This window comes from Empidonax traillii, unplaced genomic scaffold (genome assembly GCF_003031625.1).
Source record: "Empidonax traillii isolate 1590-97213 ecotype Southwest subspecies unplaced genomic scaffold, ASM303162v1 scaffold9:size3134949, whole genome shotgun sequence".
Classification (NCBI taxonomy): Eukaryota; Metazoa; Chordata; class Aves; order Passeriformes; family Tyrannidae; genus Empidonax; species Empidonax traillii.
In genome coordinates this window covers 2,918,419-2,930,796 of record NW_020955202.1, presented here as the reverse complement: position 1 = coordinate 2,930,796, position 12,378 = coordinate 2,918,419, and the positions used below count along the sequence as shown (strand labels likewise).

Sequence of the window (12,378 nt, the reverse complement as noted above, 5' to 3'; positions counted from 1 at the left end):
GTGGTAGGTAAGATATGGGCCAACACAAAGTTAGTATGCAACTGTAAACTTATACTGACTATTTATAGAGGAGACTTGAATAGACAAGCATAAAACTCTCTTAATCACATGGGCTGCCAACCCATTTCTGAAAACCTGCTGTCAATTGATCCCTGCTATGCCAAGGGAGCTCCGTTCTGAGGATGCTAGGCATGTTTGCTTGCTGTTATCTATGGTAAATCTTATGCAGTTGAAGCAGCACTTCGTGAAAACAGTGCAGCATTCCAGAAATAGAAAGTCTATTTTCTGCAGCACTCTGCTAAAGTCCCCTAGGCCATCACTGTTGTGCGTACAGTAGCTTTTGTACCATGAAGTAAGTGAGATATGCTCGGTTTTTCAAAGAGCATTACTTACTAACTTTTAAAATGCTTCTACTTTATAAGTGTTCTTTACTGGTTGCAACTTCTTATTTCCAAGTAACATATTTGAACAACTGTGAGGCAGTCACCCCCTACACCTACGTTTTTCCTTATGGTCTGTGGATCTCACAGAGACCCCTCTGCCCTGGAGCATGAGTCAGCCTCAGTTCACAGCCTCTAGTGCAGGGCTATCCTCACTCTGTGCAAGTAGCTCAACCTCAGAAAGCTGCAGCAGAAAATACTGCACCAAAGACCAAGCAGTGAGTCCCAGCAGGGTCACAGAGACTGCGGACCGAAATGTGTTGCAACCCTCTCTCCAGCACTGGCAGGGCAAGCACAAGCCTGGACAAGGGAAGGAAGATGAATATTAATTAGGAGTGAGTTTTACTCAGGTAAATAGACAAATTTACATTTAAGGGCAGAAATCAGTTTATATATATTTTATATATCACTTATATTTAGGAAATTGGATACCACTCCTCTGTTTCTAAAACCCAATGTACTCATTCTAATATAATATATGTTGAAAAAAATATTCGAACTTAGATTATAATAGGATTCTAAAAATTGTTTCGTATAATCTCTTCATGATGTCAAACTCTTATTAAACATAATAAAAATTATTATGATGTTATGAATAACATGATTAACACTAAATGTTCCAGGTGTTGAGGTACGTCACTGTATTACTTTTCTGTCGTCTGGCAGTAAAACCACATAGCTGTAGAGTAAAATGCATCGTTAAAACAAAATCCTCACACATTTCAGGATGGAAGCTTGGCAGCCTAACTGAAAACAAGCTCCACTTAAATAATTTTTACATAGCCAAAAGGACAATATTCTCTGCAGAGCAAATATGCACTACAGCGTGGAGGCTGGAGACAGGAAACACGCTTGTGGTTTGGTTTGATTCCAAGGCTTTTTGTTTTATTTTAACAAACAGCTGCAAGGTGTTTACTCTGAAAATTTAGCACAAGGCAAAATTCTCTATTGGTATAAATTAGCGCCACACATTTTGGTCATATTTTGCCTGTTCCCACCAGAAAATAAATTAGTGCAAGTTATTTAAATCCTATTGGAAAACTCTTGCAGTGTGGGTGTCCTCCACTCCTGTTATACAACTCTGACAGCAATCAACAAGTTCAAGGGGTTTTGGCTCAAGTCCTCCTGAGCAGGAGGGAGGTTCAGGAGAGGACATATGAACATGCAGAAGTCAGTAAAAGTTTTTTTGCCTTTGGAATAATTGATCCTCTGTTCACCATTGCAGCTCCCCCTCGTTTTTACTGACTGACATAGCAGCACCACCTTGAGTTACTCAGTTTCCCAGTTGCACCAGAGAAATTCATTCCAGGCACTGTCTACCCAAACAGAGATTTCATTGTTCAAGCAAACAAAAAAAACTAAAAAAAACTAAAAAAAACTAAAAAAAAAAAAAAAAAAAATTCACCGAAAAAGTGACTGGGGGGATGGGGGGACGGAAGAAAAATAATAAAGAAAAAAAAAAAGGAAAAAAGTAGGATAAACAAAGGGCAAAGAAAAGGCCCAAACTTAACACTCCAGCCCTGCAGTTCTGCACTATGGTCGTCTGGGCTTTTTGGAGCTTCTCATGCCTACAAGAAGTCTGGAGGCACAGGCTACTTTTGCTACTTTCAACACAGCTTCTTCCTACCCATTCTGTGGAGGGATACAGGGGAGCACTCTGGGATCTCAGGTTCACTAATGTCCCAGTAGAAGGATCAAGTATTATTTTGGTAGACTGAAAGCATAAGGTTTCTGTCCTACCTTAATTTTTTTGAGAAGCAGTAATTGCAAATGGGACATTTAATCCCACTTGATTAAAATCGAGTCATTTAAAAGCCTATCTCAACTCCATTGATTTTGACTTACCACATGAATGAAGCTAACCTTTTATTCAAAAGGGGTTTTCATATATCTTCTTGCAAACCGTATTACAAGAGTTCAGCATAGGTCATATAATAGGCCAAGAACTCTGGGCTACCAAAAATAGCTAGGATGTGCTGCAGATCTCTACAGAAACAAGTAATTTCAAGCTGATGTGCACAAGAGCTGAAAAGACTGGTGTGGGCATCCTTAGAAATCCCTTCAGGACCATTGTATTTGGCTGTTAATGAGCCTGCATATATCTGCCTGCCCTATCATCTGCAGCTACCTGTCACACAGGCTATAGATGGGCAAGAAGAAGGCACTTGTGTGAATACATCCTTTAAACCAGGAAATGGCATTTTCTAGGTGACTGCCTGGGTTTACTGCCTGTCAGTCACCTCGTTCATCTATCAGATAATACCACTACCAGTCTCTCCAAGTCTCACTGCTCAGTTGTCCTGCCCCTTTAGACTCTGATTTTCCCATTCCTCAAGCAGTAATTTAGCCAGGCTCTTCTTCTCCTTGGCTTGTGTCATCTGGGTAGTCAGCAGTTAGGCAACAAATTTTAATCAAAAATACATTCAAAACAGTGCCAGACTTCAAATCTATGGCCAGGTAAAGCAAACCTGGAATCCACTAGCTGCTGTTTCTTAACTGCCCTTTTTCAGGAGAAAACTTGCTGCTTATAAACAAAGTAATCACACACACAGTGACCTAGAAATATCTGCATGTACTGCCTTTAAAAGATAAGCTCCTTCACCATGCTTTATCCTTCCACAAACTACAGCTGTCATTGGAGCCACTGCTGACCGGTATTGCCTATATTCCCAAAACGTAACAGCAGCTTGGGAAGAGTATAAAGAGGAAGTTGAGTTGTGTAGGAATGGTGTGAGGAAGGCCAAGGCGAAGCTGGAACAATAAACAATGCTGATAAACTGGTAACAGCAGATGAGGAGAAGGTTGAAGTACTTAACAAACCTTTTGCCTCAGTCTTTGATGGTGGTCTTCGATGGTTCTCTTCCCACACCTCTCACGTGGATGGACAGCAGGATGGGAACTGGGGGAGAAAATAGATTCTCACTCTAAGAGAAAATCAGGCTCATGACCACCTGAGGAACCTGGATGTCCATAAATCTGTGGAACCTGATAAGATGCACTCCAGATTCCTGAGGGAATTGACTGATGTAGTTTCCCAGCTATTCACCATGACATTCAAAAAGTCATGACAGTCAGGTGAAGTCCCAGGTGAGTGGAAGAAGGGAAGTATTGCACCCATCTTTAAAAAGGGTAGAAAAGAGGGACTCTGGGAACTAACAACCTGTCAGACTGGGGAGATCATGGAACAGATCCTCCTCCTAGAAGTTATTCTAAGGTACATTGAGAACATGGAGGTGATTTGAGACAGCCAACATGGCTTCACCAAGGGCAAGCCCTGCCTGACCAACCTAGCGGCCTTCTGTGATGGAGTGATTGCAGCAGTGGTCAAGGGAAGAGCTATGGATATAATCTAACTGAAAGGACAGACCGCAGAATACTCTGAGTTGGAAGGAATCCACAAGGATCATCGAGTCCAACTCTTAAGTGAATGGCCCAAATGGAGATCAACCCACAACCTTGCTGTCATTGGCACTGTGCTCTAACCAGCTGGGCTAATCTCAGGGTCAGTGGACTTTTATAAAGCCTTTGACATGGTCCTCTACAGCATCCTTCTCTGTAAATTGAAGTGATGGATTTGATGGATGGACTGTCAGATGGATTAGAAATTCCTTTGTCTATGTCATTATTGAAGATATAAAATAACAGTACCTTCAATACCTGAAGGGAGCCTACAAGAAAGATGGAGAGAGACTATGTACAAGGGCATGTAGTGACAGGACAAAGGAGAATGGCTTCCAACTGGCAGAGGATAGGTTTTAATTAGATGTTAGGAAGAAATTATTTCCTATGAGCGTGGTAAGGCACCGGAATAGGTTGCCCAGAGAAGTTGTGGATGCCCTATCCCTGGAAGCATTCAAGGCTGAGTTGGATTGAGGCCCTGAGCAAGCTGGTCTAGTGGAAGGTGTCCCTGTCCATGGCAGGAAGGTTGGAACTAAATGATCATCAAGGGCCCTTCCAACACAAGCCATCCTATGATTCTGTGATTCTATGAACTGTGGGATGAACTTCACAAAGCCCCATCACAGACATGAAGACAGGATCTGCCCAGTCCTTGTACTGGATTAAGTTTTTATGGATCACTTCTTTAAGAGGGATGACCAATACGGGTGCCATATGGAAGACAGGACTGTCACTTCATCTGTCCCAGCTGTAACAGGAACAAATCTGGCTTTGGTTTGCCTCAAGGGCTTTAAACTATATTTTAATACTAATACTACAGCACAGGAATTATCCTATTACAGAGAAGAGATTACTTGATACACCTGCTGTTGCCAGCTATTGCAAGCATAATGACCCCTATTCCTTATGAATAGCCATGCAGCCACATGCACCTGTTTCGCTCTCTGTTAACTATCTGCCTTACCTATTCAACAAGTTTTTCACACAGTTACTCGGGCATGTTAGTCAGAGGTTCCTATTCCACCAGTGATCTGAGCTGGGGGAAAAAAGCTATTAGAGGATTCCCCATATCCCTACACCTTATGATGGTAGTTACCTGTTCAGTGCTGCCAGCAGTCATGCTGTACTGGGATGTGCGAAAGCACAACTCCAGGTGTTTGGGGAGCTCTCTGGTCAGCAGGAGAGTGTCCAAAGAACAGAGGCACTTGAGAGGTCAGGAAGCCTCTGAAACAGTGTTCGTTAAATCATGGTTTTAGATTCAGGTACTGAAATTATTACCATGTCTTGCCCTTGAGGCTTATTATCCTTTATTGGATCTAGCCTCTGGTACTTAAACACTTTAGACATGGGCACAGAAGAAATCTTAAGACAGACTGTTACTCCCGCGATATGATTACAACTCTTCAGCAGCAGCTTGGTACACAAGGAAGCAGCTGGATCAAGGGAAGCAATATGTATCAGCCCAGGGAGAGTGTTCAATGCCTATTTAATGCTGACCCTTGTCAGAGGTGAGAGCACCAGAGGCTGCACATCAGCCTTCACATCATTAGAGCCTTTCTGCTTGTTTACACAAGATAAATGATCAGAGCAGTCTGAACAAGTTGGTCTGTGATTTCCTCAGGTATGTCGCTGCCCAAACTGCTTGGCCAGACTGTCATTTGGCAGAGATTTTGTTGTCTAAAATCAGGGATACACAATGGTTGGACAACAGCTGCATTCTGCCAGACCTCAAGGCCTAATCCAGAAAGTCCTTAAAACAGTCTGCAGCCAAAAGCACATGTGGACACTGAGACATCTGGACAAGCAGAGCCCTGCACTCATCCTGATGAGCAGTGCCTCTCACTGTCTTCATCTTAAAACTGTCACAAACTCTATCCAAACGGAATCAGTTTAAAGCACTAGTGTTAAACTGTTAGTCGCTAACTGAAAAATTAATCCCTTATTTAAACTTCAGTACCCTGCTTCCAAGGCTTCCTTCTGTTTACTTCTAGTCCTTTCCTTTTAATAAAAAAAGCAGCATATCTCTGGGAGTTGCAACTCATTTCCATCTCCAGATGTACAAACATTGTTATAAGCCAGTTTCTATGTCATAAATGAAGAACTGAGGGGTTTTGTCAAAAACAAACATATACACACATACACACACTCAAAACAAAACAGAAAAAACACAGCAGAGGGACAGGAATGCCAATTTCTAAGTTAAAAGGCCATTTGAGGCCTCAGAAAGTTCACTTTGTTCCCTGTTAACAGTTAATAAAATTTTATCCCAGTTATTATTATGTAAAAATAAGTTTTGTGTTCAAGCACATGTCTTAGGAAAATAACACTACAGTGTCATAATTAGATTAAATCAAGCATGAATTAGAAATACTATAAAAAATGACAACTTGTACAATATCATCACAAATTTTTTTAAATTATGTACAATTCCATAAAAAGGAGGGGCAAATTGATACAGAATAACAATTTTAAAAAAACTCCACATAATTTTTCTACAAATTCATATATCCTTACCTTAGGCAGGGAAACGACATACTGAGGGGAGAAATCCAGGAAATTTCTCATGCAGAGATTTCTGCCTATTCTAAGCATAAAGTGTTAAAACATCAAAACATTTTATGAAATGAAAAAATTCATTAAAAATCCTGATCAACTGTTTTGAGGGTGAATTAAATCTAAACTCAGACACAGAAGCAAAGAACTTTTCACTTGCTTTGTTGAGTGAGTCTTTAGGAACAGGATTTCCCCTCCTTATTGATGACTAGCTGGAGCTTTGTGGAAAAAGCTATGAAGTACCACAAATCAAGATAAAATGAGTAGTGACTGTATTTAATCCCTCACACTGGGAAACTCTATTTTGTGGGATTTTGTCCTTTTTCTTACTTTGATTCATAAAACAGCTCCTCTGGATTTTTGAGTGTACTGATTCTCTCTGACAAAAGACTCTAAGATGAGGGGTGGAGGACACAGGGTTGTCCCAGAGGTGCTGCCACTTTGATTTTCACCTTGGGGGGGCCACTCTGACAACAGTGACGGCCCTTGTGTTTCCCAAAAACCTCAAGCCCTGCGGCTTCAGGAAGACTTGTCTTGCAAGGACTTCCTTCCATGACATGCCTCTTCGTAAGGGTGAATGAAGGTGCCGTAGAGGCCTCATCCCTTGCGAACACACCTTTTGGGTGGCTGAGGGCACAGGAGGTGGCTTTAGAGATGCCATTTCAATTGTGCAGGTGAGTGCCCAGCATTACCCTTGCTATCCCAGTCACCCTCTCACAATCCTTGGTGTGGAAGATGAGGTCCACACCCGGGAACAGCACCCCAGGCAGGGCATGGCCTTGACTGCTCCAAACAGTGGGAATCTGCCCCTGCTGCCCAAGGCACCAGTGTAAAGTGAACGTTTTATCCCATTGGCTTCTCCGCTCACCTCTCTTCTGCAGCTTCAAGGGAACCCCCTCCCACCCAAACTGTGGCCTCTGCATTTGGAATGGGAGCAGGCTGGGATGGCACCTGTCCATGCTAACTCCCACTCTTGGTTCTGAGCCCACCCCTTGCTGCTGCTGGCTGCTCCGGAGGCAAACCCCCACTGATCACACCTGTACGGCACACACGGAAACTGCCACACAGGGACACCGGCACACACACAGCGCCTTTGTCCCTCAGAGCCCCTCCAAATCAGCCACGAGGCGTCACCCGTCCCGCACCATCCCAGGGCTGTGCCCAGCAGCAGGGTGACCCTAAGCCATGCCCTTTGAGCCACCAGCAGTGGCTCCATCGGCTGGCCCAGCTGTGGCAGCCCTGGCCAAGGGTGTCACTCCTCCGCCTGGCGGGCAGGTGGGGCCCCTGGCAGAGAGCGAGGCGGCCTCAGCCATTCATGCTGATTCTGATCTCGCTCCGACAAACTCTGCCATGGTGCCTGTGGGGCTGCGGGAGAGCAACACCCACCTCAGCATGGACAGACAAGGGAACTGGGGGGTGAGCCTCTTCCTCATGAAGGCCTGGTCCTGGCCGGGCCGGTAAAAACGGTTGTGGCGCGAGGCACAGAGGGGTGCGCTCCTTGTCCGCCCCTCCGTGCCGCACTGCGCCGGTGCTCAGCTTCACCAAACAAACACACCCCGCGGAGATTGCACCGTGAGGCAAAATTACTCACTGTCGCGGACGTGACCGAAGAACGAGCAAAAGAGTTACAACTGAAATACCTACTTAACAAGCTAGCTGTTTGCAATGAGCTTTTATTCCCTTCCTCCCTGCAATCAGTTTTGCCTGAAATACCAAATAGCCATCTTCCCTGTAAAAAAGAGACAGTTAAAGCCCTCTGGCAATTTACATTTATTAAAAGTCTCTATTTTTGTCTTCTTCTAGTCACATAGCTTGGATCATCCACGTATCTTCTGACTAAAACCCTGAAAACACAATGTCCGAGACTCTGGGAACACTCTGTATTTGACTAGCGCCAAGTGGAATGTATTACTAGATTACACATATGATCTTCGTTATCTGGGATATTTAGCCTTTGGCACAGGATCCCTGGAAGACAACATGCCAGAATCACTTACTGTGCACTGGGAGAAGGAAGAGCAGTGTCTCCGTGAATGGCATAACACCGCTTCTATGTAGCAAAGGGCAGAAAACACCTTGGAAACTTTTGAAATCTTCAGTTTGTACCTTCTACTTTTTCAACCATAAAAGCCACACAATAAAATTGGGTAGGGATGACATTTTAGGACCTTCGTTTTAGGGTTCTTTAGAAATTTGTTCATAAAACCTTTTAAAAAATATACTTCAGTGTTTTTTTTTAACAGCCCCTGCTTCCAGCTTACACCAAATTGACATCATAAACATGCTTCATGGTGCAAAAAAAGAGTTGTTTCATTTTTAGTATTTTAACACCTTTACTGTGTGGAGACACAGATCTCTAAATGGTCATGCAGATTCAGAAATTGTGAAATTATATTAATAAGTTTCAGCATGTAAAAATATCACTTTCAATGATCTGGTCAAGTGTGCAATAGGAAAGGGGAAGCTGCCAGTGACTGCAGCACATAGTTTGGCTATCCCTGTGAAATATCTGAGATGCAAGCAGAAGTCGGACAATACAGCCCAAAAACTTGGGTTTTGTCACAAGTGAAAATTGTTTTGAGGGACAGCAGAACAAAGGCTGAAAATCTGACTTGAAACAAGTCTTTATTATTCTGTATCAACTACTTTATTATCCTGTATCAGCGAGATGACAATACCTGATGCTTTAAATGGAGGCCTCAGACATTTCTATTTCAAGCCTGTCATTTGTTTTGCACTGAACCATATCATTAAGTTGTGCAGGTTTCATTAAAGGACACCAAGAAAAAGTAAGAGGAAAATTACAACTGCAGAACAGGTCTAGGGCCAAGTATAACTAACCCAAATCCTTTGCTGATTTCATACACATTAATGGAGTTAACAATCAAATTAATTTTTCCTGTATCTGAGTATCAGCCAAAAAAAATAACAAAAGCTTACTTTTCCAGTGTATTTCTACAATAACTTTGCTCAGAGTGCTTCCAAAGAGGACATCTGATGATGTGGAACAGTCCTTACGTGCCTATTCATCACTATTTTGTGATGAAAAAGAAGCTGTGCAGAAAAAAAGGAAGAGAAACAAGAACAGGAAGCAATGGAATAGTCTCTGTATTTTCACCTCTTGGTGAAAATATATATCCACTATAATATCTGTACTATTTACTATGTTCCTCTGCTGCCTGCAGGTACAAGTCAAGTGATGTAGGAATTACAACATGATTGGACACCTGTGCATCAATGTGCCGCACAGCCACACCCACAATTCTTCTGCAGGCCAAATATCTTCTATCTCTCTTGATACGGCTGACATTGCAAGGCCAAGATTTGTAAGGAAGGCTGAACTTTCACTAAACCAAATGCTATAGCTGGAGAAAAAAAATACAAGATTTTAAGCACAGTTCTCTTTCAGAACTGGATAAGAGGACAAAGGCACAAAACAAGCATCTGCTATTTCCAGCTAGATCATCTTGCCTTGGTCACATCCTCATTGACAGCTACGACGGCATCACCACTAAAAAACCTTAATCCTCTGAAAGCTAAATAGCCATCTCCAGATGTCACAATGGTTTCTTTGAATAAACAGCATTAATAAACTTTAAAACGCCCCAAAGTAAGTCTGTCCAAAGTAGGTGCCAATACATTTTATGAAAATGCTCTGTATATAAACTAGGGACACCTGACATATAAAGTGGTATAAAAATACAAACTGACTTGGCTTCTAAGTATTTCCTGCCCTTTTAAACTTTGCACTTGTTCATTAATTTCAACAAATATTGAGGTGAGCCAGCTGCTGAGGTGAGAGCATTCAAATAAATCCCTCACAGATGTTTGTTAACTTCAGATAGGAGCTTTATTATCTACAAGTCATTAATCAACCATTAACAAGTAAGTGTTATGGAGTCCCAGTATTAAGGTTCACTGCCAGAGAAGAATAATGGATTTTGCAGACTGGCTGTGTCTACCAGAAGGAGAACTAAGAGCTGAGACAGGTCTGAGGTAAAACATTTGGAGGAGATTAGAAAACATGAGACGTCATTTTGTTGCTCTTCAGCTCTCCTTCAGAGAAAGCACTTCACAAGAGTTAAGCATTTACACAACAAACTGAGTGGAAAGATCAAACTCATCCATCAGTTCAGTGATGAAGAGGAATGTGCTTTGTAGAGCCAAAGAGGGAAGTCAGGCACAGGTGAGAATTGCTGCTCCTGTGAACAATAATAAACACCATCCAAAGTGTCACCCTTTAACTCAAAGACTCTGAAGCTACAAAATCACCTGCTCTGATTTCAGGATCCTCAGACTTCACCCCATACCTCTCACAAAGGCCACAGACTTCAATTCAAAGCAGCAGGAGCAGCTAAATGGTTGCATGTCACAGACAGAGGACAGACATGATTGAGGCAGGATCCATCAGTTGTTAAAACAGCAGGGTCGGTCAGGTAGGCAAAGCATTGCTCTTACTGCAGAACAAGGCAACGTGTCCCCCTCTTCAGTCCTCTTCACCACAAAGTTTTTGCCAACTGGCCTTACAAAAAAAGTCCTTTCACAAGCCAGAAATAATTTTGATCGGGGCTATACATGCAAGACATATTTACACTTCAGAAAGCATAAAGTTCTTAGGTGAAAACATACATATTAGGTGTGTGTCACACTCGATGTCTCTCCAGATATTTCCAATTTCTGATACTTATGGAGCAGGCAATAAAACAAATTAAAAAGCAGAACTGAAGAAAAATGTTAATGTCTGAACCCCAGCAGGCAAATGAAATTTGCCTCTCCTATTTTGCAACCCTTATTTTTTTCACAGAGTACTTTCACAGGTTTCTGAAATACTGTGGAGTCCTACATGATATCAAACCAGGTACTAGTTAGATCAAACACAAAAAACTTTCCAAAGCTCTGACTTCTTCCATACTGACTACTTAACACACCACAGAGTAGGAAAAAATATTCCTTACAAAGCCATACTCTAATTTCCCTCAATATCATTTCTTCATAAAGAGCAATACACAGCTGGAAGCATTAACAGCCCGCCAGATGGTTCACTTCTCGATAAACACATTTTGTAAGTTGAAAGTCTAATGAACTGTAGTGCAGGGAGACAAAAGTTATGTGTGCAGAGTGGTTCAAATGGCAGGTCAGGGCTGGGGCTGGACAGGGGACTTGCTCCATAGAAACTCCCATTTCTATGGCAGCTTTACATTGGTGGAGGTAGGAGGAATAGCTGATTCTGGCAGAGGACAAGGACAAAAAATGCTGAATGGTTAACACCCACATACTCAGCCCCACAACTGCTAATACTGGACAGGAGAAGGCTTGATCGCCAGATCCTTGCCCACAACATTGTCCTGAGTCAGCAGGTGCTTCCAGAGCCCTGGAGAGCCTGTACCATGAAGGAGGCAATGACAGAAGAAATTTAGCTCAAATTAAACTGCACAACTCCACAATAAACAATCTTGAGTTATGCCTGGCACTGCATAAGCGTACAAGGTAAAAAGCAGGGAACATCTTCTGCCCGTGCCACCTCCCCAGGAGGCAGTCACAGCCAGTCACTAACTATTTACAGCTGAACAGCCCAAATGTCACATGCCCAGTTGCAAATTGCAGAGCAGCTTTGCCCACCCAACGGGGCACAAACAGCTTAGTGTGGCAGCACTGCGGAAACCCAGGAGAGCTCTGTCACATCTTTCAGCAGGCTTTAAGGTTGTGCAGCTACCGAGCAGCACGAATTGTGTTCGACAGCCTGGTGTGGCCAATAACTCAAAAACATCTCAAGTTTGGGGCTGAGAAAGTACAAAACAGTACAGCAAGCAAAACTCACTGACTTACCTTGAGGCTGATCGAGATCTGCTAAGTGCTTTGACAAAGATCAAAGATGGTGCAGACTGGCGTCTCTGGGCCAAACTCTTCATTTTCTGATTGGAAAGAGAAACAAAATGAAACCACAGGTGAGATTTGAAACAGTGACTGCATGCATACTGCCTGGTCA

General features: G+C 42.7%; 1 protein-coding gene across 1 annotated transcript in view; it reads right to left on the bottom strand.

Annotated features, from left to right (window-relative positions):
* The window catches only part of ARHGAP20 (Rho GTPase activating protein 20), a 60,369-nt gene that overhangs the window by 37,910 nt on the left and 10,081 nt on the right, over positions 1 to 12,378 (bottom strand). Inside the window, 1 exon segment of the mRNA XM_027884927.1 lies at positions 12,219 to 12,304. Within this exon segment, the coding sequence (XP_027740728.1) occupies positions 12,219 to 12,304 (86 nt within the window).